The 24982-nt window shown below is 42.6% G+C and overlaps 1 protein-coding gene across 2 annotated transcripts in view; it reads left to right on the top strand.

Annotated features, from left to right (window-relative positions):
• The window catches only part of Fur2 (furin-like protease 2), a 503981-nt gene that overhangs the window by 1863 nt on the left and 477136 nt on the right, over positions 1–24982 (top strand). For both annotated transcript variants that reach the window (XM_076789088.1, XM_076789087.1), the window contains exon 2: positions 9168–9732. In XM_076789088.1, coding sequence (XP_076645203.1) covers positions 9541–9732 — 192 coding nt within the window. In that variant the 5' untranslated portion in view covers positions 9168–9540. The remainder of the gene's footprint in view (positions 1–9167; positions 9733–24982) is intronic.

Below are 24982 nucleotides of genomic sequence, written 5' to 3'. Positions count from 1 at the left end.
CAAAACCTACTTCCATCATGGAAGCCATTAGCGTCATTCGCGAAAATTGTTAGTCACTTGACAACGATCATTGTGTTCTTCATTGTGTCCAATAATGAAGGACACAATTTCACTATAAGTAGTTTTTATTTAATTACACATATGTATTTGCAGAAAGTCATAATTAGAACACGCTTACGTTTGTAACTTGCAACCGAACGAACGCGTAGCACGTAGTATTACTTTGTAAAAGCAATTGCGTAGAAGATCCTCGGATCTTTCGCACACATTTTTCACTCACGTTTTAATTATTTAATTTAAATTATATTTGATTTACAACTTCAAATTTTAATGAAATTGATCCCACAACACTGACAGGAAGAGATCAGGAAGTGAATTTTCAGCCTGAGGAACGTATGAGGGTTAAACCTAGATCGAAAAAGATTTGATGCTTTCACGGCCAGGAATGTACGCATGATTGTTCAGCTGGACAATTAAAAACTACTGGTGAGCACCGTTCCGGAACATTGACCAGTTTTCCTTGACACTCGCCAGTATCAGAGTGTCTTCACCCCTGATGAAGCCAGCTGCAATGATGGCGAAACGTTGGGAACAAATTGCTTTTGGACACGGCTCTCTCCCGAAAGCCACTAATCACGTGTAGATCGAAAAAGTATGTAATAACAAATTGTTGCGTATGTAAATCGTTAAAATCTCTGGAGTCTAGGCACGTGCCTTGCGTTTTAGATTCTTTGGACGGAGTTAGAGTTTGAAATCTTCTGTTTGAGGCTTCGTGGGCCGTTATGGCACTTGTCGAGTCTTTTCAATGGCACAATCCGGTGACCCCGCGCCTCGTTCGCGAATTTCTCCCCGAGTGGCAGGTGCGAGGGGTCGTTGATCGGGCATATTCTTTCACTTTCATCGAAAATACACACGCTGACCGCGATCGCGCGGTACGAATCGTACGCGAGCGCGTTGCTTAACACGGTGAAAAAGCCTGTGAAAGCAACGAGTCGCGTTTCACGCGCGATCCCGGTCCCCATTCCGGCCAGCGAAAAATCATCGATCCACGCGAATCGCATTCACGGACGATTCAAAGAAAATCTGTCTGACGGACGCTTGAATGACGCGACGCTTCCCGAAAATTTGTATCCACGATTAACGCTCTTGTTCGGGCCCCGAAACTAATTACGGTTTCGCGAGGCACGCTGCGACGCTACGTTTTCATGATGATTTCCTCGATCTTGTTTCTTTCTTCTTTCTCTCTTTGTCTCTCTTTCGTTCTGCTCGGTGGCCTGGTTCGCGTGTAACGTTGTCTTTTCAGGGAACGTTACACGCGATGCGCAGAGAGAAAAAAGGCAAGTTGCTTGTACAAGTTGGTATGGTTGTTCTGTTTTTTCTTTTTTTGGTCCTGTTTCGTTAGGCCTGTCGCGATCTGCTCGCTGGCTTTCCCGTTTACGGTCGAATTTGAATGTTTGTTTGCTTACCGGCAAGACCTTGGTCGACAGAGGCAGTATTTATATGTTGCCCTGGAAATTATAGCTGGTGTGCTGCGTGACAAAATAATTTTGTCCTAATTACTTGCGATTATCACTTGCAGTAATTGTGATGTTGCACAATATTTGCTGGCCGAACAGTAAATATTGTCTATATACTAAATCGTAATTATTGTAGATACAATCGCGTTCATAACAAACAATGTGTAATTTAAATTAACGCTGCAGCATATCAAACGTTTGAATACGAGATTGTACCGAATATCTCTAATTACTTCATTGGATTGTTTGGAGTCACCGATACTGTAAAATTATTTTTACCAGCGCCAAAATTAAGGTGTACAATTTAATAATTTTACGTTTTTGCTGAAAAGGTAATCGGACAAATTTATTTGAATAACCAGAAATATTTGAAGTTCGAATGGCTCGAACCTCATTCACAGTCCTACTCTAAATTCACAAAGGTCGACAGGCTGCTGATGGCGATAACTAAAACATGCGTGAGTCGTTGACACATGACAGTTGGTGTCTGGCTCGTTTAGATGCGGGTGAAAATTAGAATAAATTCAAATGGGACGCGGTACAATGGGATTTTTATACTGGCCACGTGGCAGTCGGTATAGCGGTCGGTTGCCACTGGGAATGTGTGATTCGTCGCACCCAAGTGGTTCAGTTCACTTCCGATTCGCGTAGTGATCGTTTCAAGTGCGGATGACAAAGCGTACCCCAAAGTTACCGAAGGTTTAGTATCGCTAATTAAATTATACTTCTAATCTACTGCTTCAACAAAAGTTAAATATACGGCCGAATTTCAACACTAAACCTACCACGCATTAACAGTATCTGGTAAATATTGCCTTATGAAAATGGCAGCTCTAAATTTATTAAGATCGTCCGGAATTTTCAATACAATACATGCTTGCACAAGGAAATTTATTCCACTATCTTCGATAAATGAATTTGTATAGTTTCAATAATTGTAAAATATAAAACCGGTCATTTTGAGCATGGCAGGTTTAGCGTAAAGGTTTAGTGTTTAGTATTATGTTCAACCGATCCAAATGATTTGCAACTAAATGTCCGTAGCGCCTGCGTAATTAATAGACAGGAAAATAAAATGTAGAAAATATGTGGAGTAAAAATCTGCAGTCCATTAATTGACGTGGAACAGAATGAGCAAAAAGCAAATATATTTTATACAGCTCGGGGATTCAATTTGGTTCAATTTGGCCAGATTCAGAGTAACATGGCTTCCGGTAAGCAAACTGGACCATCGGGAAACGTTCGTTCGTTAGCGAGCTAATAGAGCATTCAAGAGTATTTTGTTAGCTTGCAGATAAGAAGAGAGAGAGAAAAAACTATGGAACAGGCTCCGACCTTCGACGTGTTTAAAATCCGCGAGACGCCGTCCTATTTGCTCTCTCATTATTCGTCTATGGAAACCAGGTATAAATCGTTGTTCGTGGGCCGCGTATACATTAGTGTAGTTGTCACCGCACCGTCCAGACGTGTGTTTGTTCGATGCTGTCGTCATCAGCGTCTTCTCGGGTGTACTCGTGTCATTGGTAATTGAATTCAGCACGGAAGACGCTTGCTCCCAGATGCAGGCGACATTGGACACGCTATGCCAACCTGCACGCTGCAAATTGAAAAAATATCGCTGAACAATGCATCTTCGATAGGCTCTCTCGAACGATCTCTCCACAAAACCTGGATCAATCGAAATTATCACGAAATCGTACAAAGTTGGATGACACCCCTCTGCAATCAGTAATTTTCACTTTGATTCTTATCGCTACAGTTTAGGGTAGAAATTTTAGTTACCAATAATTAGGTCTTACTGTAAATACACCTAAGAATGTTGTTATGATTGTGGACCTTTATGCCAGTTCTTCATGCAAATCGCCTGTATGGATAATTTCATAAAAGTCAGAAGAAAGAGGATATTCATTTCATACATGTGCTCATTGCACTGACAAACAACTTTTAATTAATGAAGAACTAAAAGCAGCGAGTAATTATTACCTGGTTGAAATCTAAATTTCATTTACTGCGATACAAGAAGGCTTCATTTTCGGACAAATTGATCTTAGAAAGCAGTGAGCTAAAATCAGACAGCTTTGTTTCAGACACAATCGGAATTTTAATCAAACATTTTTCTCACGTTACGTAGTGATCCAATTGTTCTAACTTCTCAAAAAAAAAATTCAAGTAGTACAGTCCAATATTGACAAAGTCATGCGATTTTTAACACACGGGTCTTGCCAGCGTCATGTATCCCAGCGTCCGAGACCCCCGCGGTAGTGGGGATAATTCCGCGACATTTATCATCCAGGTCTTGGGCGACATATACAGAGAAATCACTGGTACTTGTAAAAATTTGTGTTCGAAGTATATTTTTGTACACATTCGAGCCTCGGGCAAATCAGCTCGGGCGATCAAACATGTAAGAATGTTGAAACAGCGTCCGTGTAATTTTGGTATCAGGTTCACGGTGGTTCGGCGGGTGTTTAGGTCCCGATACGTCTTATCGGGCTCCGGTTCTTTTTTTTTTTTTTTGCTGATGGACGTAAGTTAAATTGCTCGTAGCTGCTCTGTAATTAGAACAGAAATATCGTGCAGCTGTTCTGCCGGTGGCTCGTTTCACGCGACAAACTTGCACGCCCCGGACGACGACGCGTAATTACAATTGACTTTCTCGCCGCCTTTATTCGGTCACCGCGCGTGCCTATAATGCCTTTTTTTTCTCTCCTCTCCCTCTTTCTCTCCTCTCATTCGACGGCTCTTTGCTCTCCAATCTATCATAGATTCGCGGAATCATCCTCGGGGAGAGAGGAATTATGGGCGCGACAATTTTCGCGGTAATTGCCGGTCGCTTTGTGGCTCTCCGATCGGCGCCGCTCTGTGTTCCAGTTAAAAATACCACGCGAATCGATGACACCGATGTCGAACATAACTCCACGGTTTGTTAGCGATTCGATCGGCCTGTTAGATAACCGTCGGCTCATCTCGGCCGAATCGATTAACTTCGATTAATGCCGATCGATTCGACCGGCCGGCCGATCCCCGTTCCACATAGAACGTTTATGTAATATTCAATTAAATAGACATTCATGAAGTTGTTGCATATTGATCCGGGGGGGGGGGGAAGCACCTCTTCTCTCTATTCGTTCGCGGAAAAACGTTTCGACGTTTTCATGAACGAGAATTACGTGTAATATGCTCGGCCCCGCTCGGTTTTTTGGCATTCGGTTAAATAGAAATTTACGAAGTCGTTGCATATTGATCGCTCGACGCCCCCGCTCAGATGTGTGTTTTGCCGTTTCCGTGAATGAAAATCGTTTGCGGTGGGAATTATTGTCCGCGCTCCGCGGTTCATGAAGTGGCTACTGTTTTTATGATAAAGTTGATTCGACGCTGTGTTTACGACCGCTTAACGGATGATATTATCGCTTGTAGTTACTCCTACGCGATTAATTTGACGTATTACAACGTCGTGGGATATTCTAGAAATTGACTGTAGCTAAGGGGATCGACAATTATTTTCGTAACCCGCTAATTGTAGCCGTAATTGAATCAGTACCAAACTGTGCACAAAAACATCGTTGCAATCTCACCGGCTGAGAGAGAGAGAGAGGTCCACTGCAAGAAGCTGTAAGGAAAAATAATGCAAAACAAGGAAAACATTTAGTTCTCGGCCAGCATTTCGACGGAACTCGTCGGTGTGCGTCATTTTGGCCGGTTGTTGTTTCAATATTATCCTGATTCTATTGGCACGGTGTGTGTATCTCCAACACGAGATCGTGTAATCGCTCAGCAGGTAACAGCACTTACCGAAATAAGCGATCGGCTAAACCGTCGTAACTTTCGCATGGCGGGACTTATCGCGGATGAAATAATAATTCGAATTTTCGGTCGGTTCATTAGCCGGTTCATTATTCAGCTCGGTGCCGGCGATAAAGTTATCCGGGCACGTGATCTGCTAATTGTTTCAACGGGGTCAGTTAGGGGGCGGGTTCCTGATGGCCCGATCCCGCGTGCAGGCGTGCGGTCGCCTAACAAAATTCGCCCGACGCAACCGGGTCAACGACGGAGGAACGGTCATTAACCGGTTGTGCGTCGGCGAACAGGATCGCGGGGGCTAAATCGGTCAGGATTGCGTCGCGTCGATGGGGACACTCGTCCAGGATCGTCGTCCCAAGCTCCCCCGGACCGAGCGGGAACAACACAAGAGAGGTTCGAGGGACGGTCGATGATCTAATTTCGATCGCGAACTATTGGGGCGAGTGCACGCGTGTGCATGTGCTCGCGGAAGTTCGGCAAGTAGCTCGGCGAGTCCACCGGCAAAGGGAGAAGTCGATATACCGGTCGTATTGTCGATAGTTACCGCGAAACGAGCGAAAGGCCGTTCTAGTTCGACGCGGGGCTCCCAGTTAACTGGATCCCCCGGCGAAATTACTATTGCGCGCAACAGTTTAACAGGCAAATTGGACCCGAGCGCGAAAGACGCGGCGGCCTCTTTTAATTAGGACGCGCGAAAATGTCGCCGCGATTTATCGCACGGTCTTTTTCGAACGTGACTCTTTGCTTCTTCCTCGTTGCAACTTGATGGAAACAAATTCTAAAGCATTCCGTGTATACTCATACTCCGAAAAGTGAACACGATTTTCGTTTTCTTCGTACTTGCAACTTCATGCAAAATATTCTGAAACATTGTTTCTGTGCTCATTCTAAAGGGTGAAATCTCGACTGTTACACTCTTCGATATGCAGCGGGCCCAAAAAGTATTTGAACACTCCGGTGATCCTGGGACCTATTTATGCACTTAAACCCGTTGTTATGTCGTCAACATCTTTCTTCCATTTATCGGAATTGCAATGTATCGAGTATAAAATCGTTGCCCAAAGTCGCTTTCGTTTAACACGTTGAATGCCACGTCAGCCATATGTGGCTGACGGGATTATTTGTGCAGGTTTTTAAATGAATTTTTACGTTGATATATTCATTGTACTAAACTTAATTAGGATCTGTAACATGCAAGAAAGTTGGAGGATTACTCAGTATCGTACATTTCATTTTTTGTAATTTTTATTTCATTAAATAACTTACTTTGATTTTATGGAATTTTTCGGGTTTCTAGTTTGCCGTTCAAAGTGTTAATCGCAGTTTTGTATGCTGGACCACTATTGTTCACTGTTACATTCACTATTTTAAACAGTGTATCCTAAACATCAACTGTCTAGAAGTATCTGAACACTGAATTTCCGATTCTCGAGAAGTTGTTAATATTTGAACCATAATAATTTCGTTGCAAAAATGTGTACAGTAATGGACCTATCTTAAAGCTCGAGGCCTCGACTTTTGCTGACCGTCATATTCTGCTCATTCACAATGAAAAATTGTTACATTTAATATACTAGAGCAAATATTCATTTTTCCAATTTCTCCAGGAGACGAGACACCCATCACCAATTCTATTGTTCCTTAATGCCCCATTGTCAAGAACGGTTAAAATATTTTTAAAAGGGCAATTCATATGCTGAGGAATATTCATTTGAGGGCAATTCATATGTTGTTAAACCGTTTTAAAACAGCCTATTTATACATCAAGGAGCAATAGGAATAACTTCAATGCGATCCTTACATCAGAAACGATAGTTACAAAGCGGAATGAAAGCAGAAGTTGAGGGACACACGTCAGAGCCCGCAAACCAGTCGGCTACCAGAAACAGCATTTTTTAATTGGTCGCATGCAATCGCGCGGCCGCAATCAGCTCGCCAGCTTGTTTCTTTTTTTCATCGCTTTCCGTTAAGCGTTATCGTCTCAAAAACTACAATGGGCTAATCAAAGGACCGAATAAAAATGAAGAACTCCGTGCATTGGAGCCGTTACTTTTTAGCAGCACGAGTGCATTACGAATGCGTAAAATCCACGGGTCCGATCTCTCTTTGTGTCCTATCCCGCTTTCTTTTAATAAATCGCCGTCCGTCCGCGAACGAAAAGAAAGAGAAAAAGAATAAAAATATGATGGTTTATGAGACACGGACTCGAGTCGGTCTTTTCTCCGTGTTTTTTCCGAAAGTTATCAGAGCGTCTCGGCCCGTGGGGCATTCCTCCGTGTTTACGGAAAATGACAGTCATTTCGCGAATGATTAATACACTTCGGCTCGTTCGTTTTCCGTCGAGTCACGATCTCTCTCTCTCTCTCTCTTTCTCTCTCGACTCGGAAAGATCCGACGGAATCCAGGGAATTTTATCGACCATTTGCACACGGTTTTCGAAAATCCAGTCAGAAGTTTTCGGAGTCTTTGTAACTTCGAGTGGCCTGCCGGAGCTTTTTGATTTTATTAAAAGTTTTTTTTTGCGGCAGCCGCCGACACGTGGCAACTGCCCGGGGGACGTTCTCTATCGGTTTTCGATTTTTGAATCGGCGTTCTTTCGTCGAGTAATTGTCCCCTCGCTGCCGTAACTCTGAATGGCGCAGCAATATTGATTTGCATTATGCGCCGGCAATCGTTTCCTCGGGGAAATTGAACGGAAACAAAAGAAAGAACGGCCGCCCTCCTGTTCGAATTTCTCTTCTCTTTCTTCTATATCGTTTTTCCTTTCCTTTATTTCTCTCTCTCTCTCTCTCTCTCTCCTGCTCTCGCCTGGCGAACGTCCAGCTCGTCGTGTTGATAATTTAACGATAAGCTCCGACAAATCCTGGATCAGAACAGTATTTTCAGAACGTGGAATTTATTAATTTCGCCTCCCTATCGCAGTTCATAACCCGGCTAACAATAAAGTCGTTATCACGTTAATTCAATTTATGGCTGCTCGCTATTCGATGTAAATCGCGAGAAAAACGAAAACCGATAAAACTTGGCACACTGAAACACGTGGTCCGCGAAAGATTTATCCTTCGAGCTTCTGTTGGTCGTAGCGTTGTATTTGTCAAGGTGTCGTCGCTAGTCAAGATTCTTCAACACTAGGTTTACGGAGCACGAAAAGTGACTATTTTACATTACTTGACAAAAATAACACGATTGTATCTATCAAACTTTGCGGCCATCTTTTTAATAATATGTATCCAAAGATAGTTATTTTTTGTAATTATAGGTTACTGTAAACCGAGTCCAATTCTTGGCCGTAAGGCTGAATAAAGCAATATTTATTATTATTATTACTATATCCAAAGAGATCAATTTGTTAAATAATTCCTCAGGGATGCGTCTTTACAATCTCAATATTCGTAAATGAAAAATACTAGAATCCGTCATTTTGACGGGTCCCGTAAGTCTAGTGTTAAACTCGTTGCAAATTTTGCTTTAGTTCTTTGAGGACCGAGTTCTTATCGTTATTTTACTTTTCTTTTATTAGCTCGACTTACACGAAAGAATGGAATAAAATGGATCTTGAATCTCCTACAATGTCCTTGAAGCTCTAGCAGTGTCTTGGACAATGTCGCGCTTCGAACTCGCAAATTCGCGGCAATCGGCGCGCGTTTATCGCGAACGGGACCGCAGCCTGGAAAAAGGCGGAGTAAACTGTTAGATTAGAATGTATTACCGCTGTTATCCCCGGAACGGGGAAATCCTCGCCGAGATAATTAGTATCGCGTCCCACCGCAGGGATCCCGAGACATTCTTCCGTGGTCCTTGAAGAAAGCGACTCGAAACTAAACCGTTCCCTGTTCTTTTCTGTTGCAGACAAGCCTTCGGAGAGCAGTGGTGACCGAAAAGAATCTTGCAGTGATCGCGTCTCGGTTTCGAACTTGTTCGTCGTGTTTCGTCCGTTATAGTTAATTGTTGTTGCTCGGTCGACGTTGCTCGCGAGCCGTTCGCGATTTCGGCGATGGTCACGGCGAATTGATCGAAGTTGAATCCCGAGTGAATCGAATGTTGATCGAGTCGAGAAACGAGTCGAGCGAATTAAATGCGAATTAAATCGCTGCCTCGCGTCGGGATTCCACGGGTGATCTAGTTGCCGTGCGCGCGCGCGCGTTGTCGCGGCCCCTCTCGAGTTATCCGAAAGGATCCACGCGTATCATAGCACTCCGAAGAGCACTTCCGGTTCGACGAGATGACGACGATGATCGCGAAACCGAGCTCGTTGTGCGTTCTGTTGCTGATCGGTGTCCTCGTGAAATCGGAGCCCGCGCCACGCCCGCGACCCACGCCAATCTACAGCAATCAATTTGCGGTACACGTGCCGGATGGACCGGAAGCTGCTGCCGATATCGCCGCCAAATACGGATTCGACAATTACGGACAGGTGAGTGGGTCTTCGTTTCCGACGAGCAATTATTCCTTCGACGATCGCGTTCGAACTTTGCTCGGCGACCCGGTATAATCTGATCGCATTTTTATGGACCAGCCGGTGTGCTTTCTGTTGGCAGAAATTTGCCAATTGTTTCGCGTATTTGTCAATCGTCTGCTAAAAAGTTAATTCGAAGAAAGCGATACGTTTAGCAGCACAATCGTTGAATGTTAATAGGCTCGGTAAAGTGTTAATGGATTTTTATATTGCAAGTAGAATGTTTCAATCCCGAAAGTTCTTGCCACGAACGAAAGATAGAAATTCGTCGAACAGACGCTATCGGAGACAAGGAAGTTCGGAAAGTGCTCTCGCCTAACAATTAATAACTTATTCCGGAGGGTCTTAAAAACTCCAAGTACACTTAGAGACTCGGAGAGTTAGGGCTGTTCAGAAGTTTCGGGACCCTCGGAACTTCCAAGGTCATTCAAATTTGTTAAGCCTATTTGAAAGGCTTTCAGGATTTTTCGTGGCTTTGCAGGACCTCCGTCGAACGAGTAATATTCGGAACGGTTCTCGAAACTTTCCCACTAACAATTTTCCGTAAACGAACAGAATTGGGTACAACCAACAATCAATTCTGGAGGGGAGAAAAATATGCGGAAAATTTGGTTAGGAAATCTTGGTTTTTTCCCGTGGTTCGTTTCTTTCGAAAAATTGAATTCGAATGCTGGCCAAGCACGCTTGTTTTTATTTATTAGACCGCATTTCCATTTCGCAGCGTTTCCACTTTTCAGTCTCTATTTTTGCTCGCCATATTTTCGCTCTAAACCCAAACGATATAGGCATGTGTTGTTTTATAATCAGGCCACAGATTTTTATGGGAAGTAAAAATTTTCTACATCGATTGTAGGAAACAGGATTCAAGTAAAAATGTATTTCTTCGTTTAATAGCTGTAATGAATGAAAAATAGTGGAACAATATTCGAAAATTCCGCAGATTATTTATAATTGAATCGTGGATCTTTCTGTAAATGGAAATCGTGAAATTTTGACTGCAGCCGATGTGCTCATTTTTGCTGGGAACGCATACAATTCTTAAGATATATATTAATTAATTGTCCCAGAAGTTGTTTCGTTTTCGATCGACGCACACAATGCAAATTCAACCTACTTTTTAAAGAAAGCAAATTGCGCGGATATGCAAAAGTAAGGTTAGAAAGTACTGAACGTTCACGGGCAGATTACCACGTTGTTTGTACATGCTCGTGTTATTTGGCAATAGTAAACGTACACATTGCTGAAGAAACTCTTGGGACAAAGGGCAAAGAATTGTCAGTTTAGAAAATCATCGTGAAAACATTTTTATAATTTCGACAAAAGAAATGGCCAGGCACTTTTGAAAGGAAGCATTAAAATTTTCTTTTAGCGTGACGTTGAGTGACTTCTTGTTGATTGACGAATAAAACCGCTATAATTTGTCAGCTCTCAAATAATCTCCGATAGACACGGTGATAAATGAGAGAAACCGGGGGGCCATTCCTGTGCGTTCCCGTCGCGGTTTTCTCCGGGATAAAGCGCGGGACCATAAACAGACATAGTTTTATATTTTCCTGTTGTCGATATGCGTATGTGCGTGAAATCGTTTCCTCGTCGGAAGTGTCTCGATTTTCGCCGCGTCTAGCGTCCTTCATAGAGCCAGAGCGAGCAAAGCGGAAAGCAAAGCGAGCGCAAATATCCCGGAAACGGATCGTTCTGGGTTTATGCCGGCCGCTTAAACCTTTGGCGGATAATAATTGGACTCGCGAGAAGAAATTCAATTAACCGCGTGTGGCGGTTGCGGCATTCTTGACAGTTTTCAACCGGCAGTGAAAACGGCCGTATTATACGCATAGATACTAATATAGATAAATAATAATAATATCACAAATGTTAAGTTTGCTTTGAGAAGCCAAAAGATTGTAGTTAATTCCAAGTATTTTGTTTCTTCTGTATCCTACATGGAAATATCGAATAAAAAATGATTCTTGTTAAAACGTCGTATGTGTGTTCAGTTTTCCTCCTTACTGCAGATCCGGTCGCATTAGCTCGCGTTAAATTTATCGGCTCGCCTTATCGTCGACCGTCGAATTCATTGTAAAACTTTTACGACGATCACCGACATGTCAGATTGACACGGTGGCGGTTGCCGCGCTAATGCGTCTCGCCGCGGGTTTTACTTTCGCGTGATTCGAGTTTAATACCCCGCGCCGGGATCGCGATACCCGCGAACATTACAGCAACTATATCGGTCGCGACCGTTCCACGGACCGCTACCGAGAGCGTTTTTAATAGTTAGTTGACGCGAGAGCGTGAGCGGAGGCTGGGCGCGATATCTACTGCCTTTGATAAAAGCAATCTTCACGAGATATAGTTTCGCGCTCGAACTCGGCCCCCTTATCGCGCGCACGGTTCCCCGTTTAGCCTCGAGGGGAAAAAAATTGAACTAGCCGCCGTCGCCGCTGCACTAAAAACCATTAAAACCTATCACGAACTATGGCCGGCACACTATGTATAATCCTCGCTACCGTTTCCAACGCCGCGCCGATATCCGACAACTTTTTACGTCCGACGGACAAATCGCACGCCGGGTTCATAGTCAGCGCGTACGCTCTCGAGACGCGAACGCGTCGCAGCCGCGCATCGAAATCGCCGGAACCGCGTCCTCGTTAATTATGTTTACGACCATGCTCGCGCTCTTGCTCCGCGCTTATGGTCGTTTCGACGATGTTCTCGGTCCTGGAAATCGGCTCGTGGCGCGCGAGAGGAACCCTCCGGACCACGCTGAACAAATTAGTTTCACTCGAATTCCTCTGAAAAATTGATAACAGTTTTCTGAATTGATAACAGTTTTCGGGGTCCTTTACAAATTTTAATCAGTTTGTTTATTTTTAGAAAAATTGGCAGCAGACGGCAACGCAATTTTCTGGCGAACCTAATCGGCACCAATTGCGCAAATTGGTGTTTCTACTGAATGTACATGTTCTCTTCCGGTGGCAATTTTGTACAAGTTTCAAGACTGTATTTTGTCACTTTTTATTCTATTTTATGGGAAACTTTTGTTGCAACATTGGGCAGAGTCGAAAATTGGTTCCGTTTCGTATCGCGAGACAATAGTCCCAGTGCTAGTCCTATTAACCCTTTGCACTCGGCACTATTTTCAATGTAAAATTAAATTTTTCCTCCGTCTTACAATATTTTCAATTTGTTCGAACGAAACTGATCCGATTTTTACATATAGTATTTGAATGTTTGGTCGTCTATTAAATACAAATGTTGTAATGTAACACAAATATTTTGTAATATTTTTTGTAATTTCTTTGAAATAATGCCACAACAATTTCTGGTGGTGCTTCAGAGTCGCCATTCGAGCGCTGAGGGTTAAATTATCCGAGCATGCTTTATCCCAATGAAATTATCCATTTCCTATCATTCCCAATGTTACTCGATTTAATGTTTACATTCGAACAGGAAATCGTAGCAATCGTCGCTTTCGACGTTCATCTGGATAATTTGATTGTTCTCGCGTGGCGCTACGAACTTAGGTTTTTGGTACTTAGGATTAATCGATCGGCGAGTTCCTCCGCGGGTCCACTGAACTTTATTTGCACGCGTTACATGGCTCCGGTGGCCGCGCGAAGCAATAACATTTTTACATCTTTACGCGACGCGGTCACGTACAGTGGATCTCGGTCGGGTTTTACACGAGTCCATGTTTCCAGATCGCAATGACGTTACGCGGAAAAATTTTACAACCTTTCGAACGACGACACTCGGCTCCGACCGAACGGTTATCGCCACCTAAAAGTCTCATGATCGAGCGGCCATAAATCACGTCTGTAACGATGGTTTTCACGAGCCGAGGCCGGGCCGGGGGGCTTTTCGCGAGCCGTCGAACCCGCACGCCGGTTGTTTATTCGTTTGCGGTTCGCGTGCGCGAAAATTTCATCGAGTCAGCTATCGGGGGAGGCATCTCGTTCCTCTCGCTAATTTGCAATCCTTGTTATGCCGCCCGCGGGAATAAAAATCCCACGAATCAAGTTCGTCGCTCGCGAACCGTGTCCGACGATTCAATCCGACGTTCTCTGTATATTCGCAATTTCAAGCTTGCAAATCTTCTTTGTTCCCAGTAATAATTCCTAGCTGTTTTTCATTAGAAGAAATGCAATAGCGTATAACAAATATTAATACGGACAATAAATGCGTACGAGGCGCGACGAAGACGAAGGCATAAACGACGATAACGATATCTCGATGTTTACACCAAACATTGCAACATTCATTATCTCGCATTGCACACATTAATCAGACTCGTGGATTATATTACATCCTTCAGCCAACAGTAACTAATTATTGTTCATCGAAAATAATAAAATCTAGATCAAGTCATATTAACCCTTTGCAGTCTAAGACAAATAGAAAGACTGTAAGAAAAATATTTTTCACATTGTTAAATTTATCCATATTTAACAAATTACTAAACGTTTCATCGAAAATAGTAAAATCTAGACCAAGTCATATTAACCCTTTGCAGTCTAAGACGAATAGAAAGACTGTAAGAAAAATATTTTTCACGTTGTTAAATTTGTCCACATTTAACAAATTACTAAACGTTTGAGTATTGTACGAATAAACTGTATCGGTTTCGTATGCATGAAATGAAAAAATCATATAAAATGGTAACATTCTGATAGGGAAGAAATGTTCGGTTTTGAACTTGAAATAACTCCGAATGCAAAGAGTTAATTGTTTAAAATGTTTCGATTATGAAATGAGATACGATTATTCGCAATCGCATACGCATGAAAATTTTTCGTATTATTCGCAATATTAATTTTATGGAATGTTCTGCTATGTAATTATGAACATAATTTAATATGTGAAGGACCAACGAGAACATTCGGGCCAAGTAAAGTTAATTCTATGAAGTACTGTACGTTCTAAAATTGTGTAATCTTGTGAGAATTATTTCGCGTTACTTTTTTCTCGACTTTCTTTGCCAGTTGCATGAATGGGTTGCTTGTGAAAAGAATTTGAACGGTTCTTGCTATTGCCTGCGTAACATGCCATTAAGCACTTAGCTTTTCAATTAGGACCGGTCACGGCACTCGATAAAACTTCGATGCATTTGTTTAATGTATTGTTCCGCTGTTGCGGTGCTCTAACCGCGATCAGGGGCGTTCACCAGACAGTTTCGCGAGCCTTTCTTGCCAGTATCGAAGTTAGATCTGATAATTATAAAGTAGCTGCTGGATACAAGAGATTGAACGGAACCCTAAAGATTACATGCTGAACACTGTAATACTGTTTTATCTCAAGGATTAACTTTGTCGACCCTCTGCGAAACTCCAACGGTGCAGAATGTAGACTTTTTTTTTTTTAAATAAAAATAGCCCGAGTCATTAACAAAGTTGAAATGGCTTTTACCGTCCCGTTCTCGTTTGTTTTTCAAACTGTGAGACTTGATGAGAACTTCCACGAATTATTACTCCGGGAGAAATAATTTTATTAGTTCGGTCAGCAAGTTGCATCTTTTAATTAACACCTGAAAACGCCGCTCTTAAATTCTTGGAACATTCATTAACCCTTGCCCTCAGGAACTGGGTCGTTTTTACAGACTGTTGCAACCGTACGCCATCTTGGCCGCTGTTTTTATCGTTCTCGCGTCTTGTGCAACGTGTACACAACAAATAAAATTGCAGAAACGTGCAGTTTTCTAATTTACTCGTTATTCCAGCTTATTTAACAATTTTCTGAAGAGACATTTACCTAGATTGTGAAACTTTATGCTGATGTACATTTTTATGGATAAATGCAACAAAAATGTTACACTTCCTAAATACATAATTTCAGTCAATTTACTGGAAATTTTATAGAAGACCATTTATAAAATTCAGCTGTCGATACTCTAATCATTTTTATGCATCAAAATTCACAGTCCACTCGATTCGCGGGAATTGTGTCAGTTTAAAATTCTGAAAATCAAGCACACACAGTTTTCGAAGAGGAAAACGAAGAAGCTGTTCCCAGCGGGCCACGCGGCGTTCAGCCGAACGTGCAGCTCTGGAATCCAGCTGTTCAATCGTTTTTATATTTCAAGACCATTGCGAGAATCGCTGTGGACTCTCGCGTTGCACCGGGTGCATGGTCGCAATGAACAAGTTCCGCGTCAGAAGTAAGTCCACCGGCTCAAAGGGTGCGGTGCACCGCCCGCGAAACTTCCCCTAACTTTGTTCCCCTTGTTTCTCAGTCGCGGCTGCGACATTTCCGCGGGACTTTCCGCGTTTCTTCCCGGATATCGTCCCGTGGGGGAATTCTCAGTCCACCTAGGGGTCTCAACTTTCGGTTTCACCTTCAACCCACCGTCAAAAGAATCGCAGCCCCTTATCGCCGCAGTGCGAACAAATTCGCCGTTTTTCGCGGACGTGCTCAAATCGCTTGTAACAAACTCAATCTTGATTTTCTCTCGGTCTAAAAAATTGTCGACGTTGTTAAAACATTGTCGAAATTGTATACAAAAAATTTCATAACGAAGGATGTTGTAGTTATATGATAAAAAAGTCGCAACCCGACGTTGTCATGTTTAACGATTTGGACGCTTGCCTTTCACGCGCGTGCTTAATCCTTTATAACAAACTCAATTTTAATTTCTCCCACGTATAAAAAATCGTAGACATTGCTGAAACATGGTCAAATACTCGCGTGAAATTTTATAACGAAGGGTGTTCTACTTTCACGGAAAGAAAATCGCAAAGTTGGCCTAAAACGCACTGTACTTTATCAGGAATCCGGACACTCGTTTTCTCACGGAAGTGTTTAATCGCTGATAGCGAGCTGAACTTTGATTCTTCCCTCGTGCAAAAAATCGTAGACATTGCTGAAACATGGTCAAATACTCCACATGAAATTTTATAACGAAGGGTGTTCTACTTTCACGGAAAGAAAATCGCAAAGTTGGCCTAAGACGCACTGTACTTTATCAGGAATCCGGACACTCGTTTTCTCACGGAAGTGTTTAATCGCTGATAGCGAGCTGAACTTTGATTCTTCCCTCGTGTAAAAAATCGTGGACACTGTTGAAGCGTGGTTAAAAATATAGAAAAATAATTGAGAACGGTAGGCTTCGTACTTTAACGGTAAAAAAATCGCAAAATTGACCTAAAGTGTCTCGAACGATTCCTGCGAATCTGGCGGCAATTCCTTGGCCAGCAGACGTTCCCCCGTGTTCCCAACAACGACTGCTAAAGTTTTTATCTCGGCGGGGGTGCGGTATCGCGATGCATCGGCCGGGTTCTCTCCTCTTTTCACTGTGCGCGCGTTTTATCGGCGCGGCGATCCTTTTCCGCGGCGGGCCGCACCCCAACAAGAGGGCCGGAGAAAACGCGTGCTCCGAGAAAACGTAGGCACGTCACGAGATAAAAGTTTATTACCGGTTCCTGGCAAACGCAGCCGTTCTCGGATGCACACCGGGTGCACCGGGCTGCTGCGAGCCTGCAACCGCGGCACGCTCTCGAGTTTCGCGTTTTCCTAACCCCCCGTCCCTCCCCCGCCCTCTGTCTCTTTTGTTCTTGCTGTTTTATCGCGCTCTTATTATTAGCCGTCGAGGTTAATCTTCGAAAAGAAACCGAGTTCGGTGACTTCGACCAGGGCCGTCTCGTTCAATAGGCACTCTCGATACCGGGGCCCGTGGCCGCGGGAAAAATGTGGGATTTCAGAGTCTAGGGTGAAGGAAAAAATGCGAAGTATTTGGAAAAACATCGTGGAGCTACGAAACAAATTGTAGATAACAATCATACATTGCTTCGAGAAACATCGTGGAGCCTAAGAAAATATTTTAGTACTAAAAAAAAAATTGTAGCATTTAAGAAAACGGTATAAAACTCGGGAGGAAGACCCAGGTGAAGATTACTGGGCTCAGAGAAAAAATGCAGGGTGGACGAAAGAATTGTGACGCCAACATTGTAGAACCTAGGAAAAGGTGGTAGTATTCAGAAAAGAATGTAGATACTACGCAAAAATTTTAGGACCGATTCAAAAATTGTAGAATTCAAGGAAAGGTTGCAAATTTAGGAAATCCAGGAGAAATTGCATGGTCTAAGATCAAAATTGCAGGACCTTGAAAAAATTGTAGAACTTAGGCAAAATTCCTTACGAAAAATAGTATAACTTTGGGGAGAATTTCGGGACCAAGAAAAATATTGTAGAGCCCACGACAAGGTTGCAGAATCCAAGCAAAATCGCATAGCTTGTAAAACAAATTGCAGAACCTAGGGAAAAAAATCGTACAGCTCAATAAAAAAATTGTGGAACATAGAAAAAAGATCGTGCATTCCTTAGGAAAAATAGTATAACTTTGGAGAGAATTTCGGGAGCAAGAAAAATATTGTAGAGCCCACGACAAGGTTGCAGAATCCAAGCAAAATCGCATAGCTTGTAAAACAAATTGCAGAACCTAGGGAAAAAAATCGTACAGCTCAATAAAAAAATTGTGGACCATAGAAAAAAGATCGTATTACTTAGAAAAACGTAGTGGAATCTTGGACAAAATTTCGGGACCAAGAGAAAAAATGCAGAGTTCAAGAAAAGGTGGTAGAATCCAGGAAAGATTGCACGGCTTAGGAAAAAAATGGCTGGACCTGGAAAAAAAGATTGTGCAGCTCAGGAAGAGATTGTAGAGCTCAGGAAACAATTTTAGTTGCTGCTAAACAAAAAAAAAAAAAAAAAAAAAAATCGTGGAGCCTTCGAAGACCAGCGACTACCGGTGACTTTTTGGTGACATCTGCGGTCGGATTTTCGGTTCGCGACCGATTTCGAGCGGTCATGGTCTCCTTCATGGCACCGTCCGTTAAAAAGATAGAGACCGAGGTCCGGGCATTAATGTGAAAGCGTTAAATGTAGGTTTCTTCTGGTGTTGCGCCCGCGGTTTCACTTGTCGCAGCCTGTTGACGAAACAAGGGAACAGCTTCGTTCTGTTGCGTTTAGCTGGAACCCGGTTCTCGAGTGGATGCACGGGGCTACACGGAGAATTTATCTTTTTCCCGGTTCGAAAGATCGAATATTCCGCGCGGCATTTATCGCGTGCCCAGAGACCAGAACCCGGCGCGAGGATAGGGGGGAACAATGAAATATGCAGATTTCACATCGAGGAAAAGTTCTCGCGATTCTTTGTATTCAAAGTATCATTTTACGGGCGAGGATAGAGTAGAAAGAACACGGGTATACGGTCATTAAAAAAAAAAGGGGGGAAAAACCAAACAAGCTCTCGTTCCGACAGAGCTGAAAAGCTTGCGCGTGCAATCACCTGCGCTCCGGTGGAATCGCATTTGCATTGTCGGTGGCCGTTTTTCTCTCCGTCGACGGTCTCGATTTCTTTTAAGCCGCGGCGCCGTCAAATAAACCGCGAGATCGTTCATTATGTAACGGTATAACAATACCGTCGGTCTCCACGGTGTAACGTGAATCAGCGTGGGGGAATCAAGAGCGTGCGTGGGCGTAGACGCGATCCTACCTCGATACGGGCTCGCGGTTTCGAGGCTGCGACGAGCTCGTTGCGGAACGAGGTCTCATTTTCTCCGGAGAAAACCGAAAGGGAAAATGCCCGTCGTAAACTGTTGAATTTTACACGGGTGTTACTTCGTACATACGTTCGATTGCGGAATAAGCGCGAAATTGTTTCTTCGTTAATTGCCTTTTTACGACGGCCCGATGTGAATATTCATTCGCACGGACACAACTCGCTTGTCCGCTGTTTCCGTACGTGTCTGCCGGCTATAAATCCTTCAGATTCCCAACCTGGTTGCAACTAGGCTGCAGACGCTCGCGCGAGTATCTCCAGTTTGTGGACTGGGTTGCGGATTAATTGGGAAACTGCTTCTATTAAGAAATAAGTGGTCCGTTTAATTTTAGAATGCTAATGATGGGCGATAGCGCGCGGTGAGTGGTTGGTGAACGGCATTCAGTGCTTCCGACACCTGTTTCCAATTTATGGTGTTTGCTTGTTGGGGAAAATTATAGATTGTTCTAGCTGCGTTCGAACATTTACGAGCCTTACTATCTGTGATTTATATTATCATTGTTTTTTATTGAAGCATTTCAAATCTCGACGGAGATCTATTTCTGCTGCACTAAGTAAGACAAGATACACAGTCCACATTAGATCAAATTAAATTCGTAGCTTACAGTTTTCTAAGAAATTAAAAATGAGAAAACAAACTTTAATGCTAGGTCTATACTATCATTTTGTCAGAACTTTGTAGACACTTCGTGTCTTTTCAACATGTGTCGTCGTACATTTTTCTATTTATAATTTTCGTTCCCCTGTGTTACTAAGAAACATATGTACGGTATATTCTATTTGATTTAAATCGTCCTAGTGCTTCCTGTTTGTAATTTCTAGTCTACCAAAAAACAATCACAGTAGGTCATACTGTCTAATTGAATCATTCTGAACCCGCCTGTACGCAATAAGACAGTAAAATTTTTTTTGTGCCTCGCATCATAATCTTAGGTTTCAAAAATGCCTCTCGTTCCTGTCCACCCTAAATTGCAAGGAAAAATCACGATCCGCTCCTAAAACAATTTCGAACCGAGAAAACACTTAGAAAATTTTCCACAAGAAAAATCCTTGTAGCTTTCGAGACAGGGTTAAACCTGGGACCTTACAATCTCATTCCACAAAGAAACTCCCAGCTCATGCTTTCCAATAAAATTCTCGAAAATGTAGCAGAGTCTGCAAAAATGAAGCGGCAGAAGAGAAAAGCGAAAATAGGGCCGGGAGAGCAGCCCAGGAAAATAATCGGGAAACACGGAGCCGGAATATTACACCGTTATCATCGCAGGGGTCTATTTGTGCCGTGCAATAAGTTGTCGCGAGCGAACAAGGGAATCGAGTTGCCGGTGTTCGCAGAAACACGGTTAACCGGAGAAGCTAGATCAGAAACGGGAAACTTTGCCTCTTACCGGTTGGTTCTCCTTCCTCTCCTTTGTTTCTCCGTTAGATCAATCCCAGCAGTCGATACAATCGACCGGATCGGGGGAAGAGGAGAGCGAGAAAGAGAGAAAGGAATCGATTTAAACGTGTTTTGATCGTCGCCGGTATATAGGCCGGTCGCGATTCTCGTCTATGTCGCGTTCACGGCAGAAAAGTTGCTGTCTCGATGCAATATTAAGGCGAGGCCATTCGCGGAGAAAGGATTTCGCGGGTGTTTCTCACCGGCGTGCGCCATGGTGTGGGTGTTCGCCAGGTATGCGGTGCACACAGACACAGGAAGAACACGCACACACGCGCTCGCGGAGAGAACACAGACACACAGAGGTTGGTGTGCGCGCACACGCCCGTCTCTCCATATTTCTCCTCGCTAGGCCGATACTTTATATTTCGCTGCTATGTACTCGCCGACGGGTTCAGCGACGGAAGGTTATTATATTTTCCAGTCAGGAGAAGTTGTCTACTCCCTTCTTCGCTTTTTTCCCCCCTTCGCTCTGCTGCTGCTGCTGCTGCTGCTGCTCCCGTTCCCTTCGCAGAAACGTGCGCTACAACCATTTACCTCCGGCCCCGAGACGATCATAAACTATCCCCGTGTAATTCTTGACGAAATTATTTTAGGTGCTGCTTTTCGCGCACCCGGAACCTGAACGTGGCTTTCTGGAAACGTGGATGATCAATACAGTGAATTCTCCATATATGTCAGCAATACGGGTCTTGACAGCGTCGTGCGTCGTCCAGGAGACATACCCGAGCCGTGTTATGTTCTTTTTTTGATAATTTAAATTTTTGAATTAATAGCTCTATTAGACTTTCCACTGTTTCAAAATTCCCAGATTCATTTGTCTCGTAAATGCATAAAGTCTGCAATCTAGTACGGTGAACTCTCGATATATGTCAGCAACACGGGTCTTGCCAGCGTCGTGCGTCGTCCAGGAGACATACCGGAGCCGTGTTATGTTCTTTTTTTGATAATTTAAATTTTTGAATTAATAGTTCTATTAGACTTTCCACTGTTTCAAAATTCCCAGATTCATTTGTCTCGTAAATGCATAAAGTCTGCAATCTAGTACGGTGAACTTTCGATTTATGTCAGCAACACGGGTCTTGCCAGCGTCGCGCGTCGTCCAGGAGACATACCCGAGCCGTGTTATGTTCTTTTTTTGATAATTTAAATTTTTGAATTAATAGCTCTATTAGACTTTCCACTGTTTCAAAATTCCCAGATTCATTTGTCTCGTAAATGCATAAAGTCTGCAATCTAGTACGGTGAACTCTCGATATATGTCAGCAACACGGGTCTTGCCAGCGTCGCGCGTCGTCCAGGAGACATACCCGAGCCGTGTTATGTTCTTTTTTTGATAATTTAAATTTTTGAATTAATAGCTCTATTAGACTTTCCACTGTTTCAAAATTCCCAGATTCATTTGTCTCGTAAGTGCATAAAGTCTGCAATCTAGTACGGTGAACTCTCGATATATGTCAGCAACACGGGTCTTGCCAGAGACATATATCGTCCAGGAGACATACCCGAGCCGTGTTATGTTTACACTCCTCAGCGTCCGAGGCCTCTCGCGGTAGTGGGGATAGTTCCGGGACGTTTATCATCCAGGCCTTGGCGACATATATAAAGAAATCACTGTGTTTGCATGTATTGTCGAAGAAATTATTTTAGGTGTCTTCGGGGACCTCAGGTGCCACGTCTCCCAAAAATTGGAGACAAGGTCATTCGTTCAGATTCGAAAATGAATTTTCACGCCGATTTACTCGGTGTACCGAATGTTCTGAGAACGTGCTAAATTCGAAAAGACTGAGAAAGTACTTTGGTGTAAGAGGAATTTCTTGGCGAAATTATTTTGGTTCCTGCCGCGAAGAATGAGAACCCGAGGGACTCTTGAATTTGTTTTGTTTGGTAAATCAGTGGGGAAATCGATAATTGCTTAACGAGGTTGCGATTTATCGGATCGAACGTCTTCTTGTTTTGCTCGAGGAGGTTTGAAAGCAATCGTGGCACTCGTTCTATTAAATTGTAATTTATCGAATTCTATAAGAGAATTGCACAGTTGGTTCGACAGGTTGCTGCTGTCTTTTTCATACATCTGTTTTTAAGATTTATTTTCGACGAAATTAGTTTTCCTTCTGTTGTAACGAACCGAGCAGCTCCTGAATTTGTTTTGCTTATTGTTAGCGAGTCAATGAGGAAATCGATGATTGCGTATGCAGATTGCGATTTATCAGATAGAACGTCTTCTTGTTTTGCTCGGGAAGGCTCGAAAGCAAGATTCGTTTTGCTGAATTGTATTCAATTCCACAGAAGGATTGCACAGTTTGTTCGACAGCTTGTTACTATCTTCTGGCGCATCTTGATTCTGAATGTGTTTTGCTTGGAAAATCGATAATTGCTTAATGAGATTGCGATTCGTAAGATTCATCAAATTTCATCAGATTCTTGCTTTACCTGAGGAGGTTTGAAAGCAAGATTTGTTTTGCTGAATTATGTAGGAGAGAGTTATGTAGGGGAATTATTCATTCTCCTCTGTAATTTGACGTTTATTTTCTAATGTATTCATTCATAATCATTATTTCTGTATTGTTACATTATTGTCATAGCAAAGAGAATGGCAAGGACATGGGAATAAATTGTGCGTCGAGCACATTGAATAAAATATGTCTAGCACAGTGCTCACATTATTCACAAGAGGTTAGGAATTTTTTACGGAAACTTAAACCGTGTTATAAAGATTGAAAAGCCGATCAGTATCACTGCGTCGACTTTATGCATTTATAGCATCTTAGATCTTTGATCTAATGCAATCCTCAAAATAAAACCTCTAACGGAAACGTGTTTTTTCGAATCCTTTCTCTGTAAATCTGCTCATCAAAATTTATGTTCGCATAAAGATTATTCAGTGATTTTATTTTCAATTTCCAAAGACTCGTTGTGCGTGAGATAGGGGATGATTTCACTCTGTTCAACTGAAAATCATAGCTTGCTTGATAAGTAGATATGCGAAACGAATTCCTCTTATGTCAGATACGGCGTGCGAACGTGTTATTACTATAGCGTTACTCCCCGATTGACTCACGTGAGTACGTAGTATTTCGGAGCGCAAGGTCATCTCAGTTCATTGGACTTTTGCCGGTGATTAATGACCAGCTTTGTTTCCTTCAAAGTTATGGTCTGCGGATCGTTGTCTGTTCTTTCGTCTCGAGCAGTGAATAATTTCCAACAAATTAGGTGTGCTGAACAATTTAGAAAGTCCCGATGGTATGCACATCGATCTGCAAGTTTATATCCCGGCTCTCTATATGTACAATACGTGTCCGTGTTATGCGCGTGTAAAAGTATACAATACCATGAAATCGCGTGATGCAGTTAAAAATAAAGTCGTTACGCTTTCCAGTGCAAAATCATGGTATCGCATTATGCCAGGATTTTATCGGGAAAAATTCTCGGTTAGCTTGTGAACCGAATCGATATCAATACTAAAATTACCGAGTATTTCCAGCGACTCGCATCCGGGGAAAATATTTTTTAAGTCAACAATCTGACAGAGCAGGACCGTTCCACCATCTTCTTTCTCCAGGCGATTTTAATTCGTCGTAATATTTTGCACAATCGCAGCATTTAAGCAATAGTTTACAAATCAATGTGTTTATCTTCGATAGGCACAACGTATAGTAAGGTAAGTTTCCTTTATAGTGATAAAATATATCAGTTCTTTTATATTTTTTGATAAAATAATAGTCTAACCTCACTCAGGAAATATTTGAGCACGGGGTAAATTCGGACTATCCATCGGAGCAAAACCGCACTATAGTACGAATTTACCCAATGTTACATTTTAATTCTTACTTACTGTTTCATTAAATTCCCTTCTTGGTAGGCATTTAATTTTGAATTTTTTAGACTGATAATACTTTTGCAACGCCACGATTGTCCGAAATTATGCAAAGAAAACAACACCGCACTATACAAAGGAAATGTTGGCTGAAGCATTGGCAGAAATTAAAGCTGGCCGAATGACCGTTTATAGAGCTATTAAGCACTATAAAATACCAAAAAATACAATTAGTGACCGAATCCGAGGAAAAAGTGAATCCCGAGGAAGAAACACCGTACTTTCACGTGAAAATGAAAAACGTCTTTCCGATGGACTGTTAACCTTGGATAATATAATAATAAAAATTCGAATTTTTATTCTTATGTTATTTTATTACTAATAATAATTCCGCTTTTGCCCC

This window comes from Halictus rubicundus, chromosome 6 (genome assembly GCF_050948215.1).
Source record: "Halictus rubicundus isolate RS-2024b chromosome 6, iyHalRubi1_principal, whole genome shotgun sequence".
Classification (NCBI taxonomy): domain Eukaryota; kingdom Metazoa; phylum Arthropoda; class Insecta; order Hymenoptera; family Halictidae; genus Halictus; species Halictus rubicundus.
The sequence above is the reverse complement of the archived record's forward strand: the minus strand, read 5'-3'. Positions and strand labels throughout refer to the sequence as shown.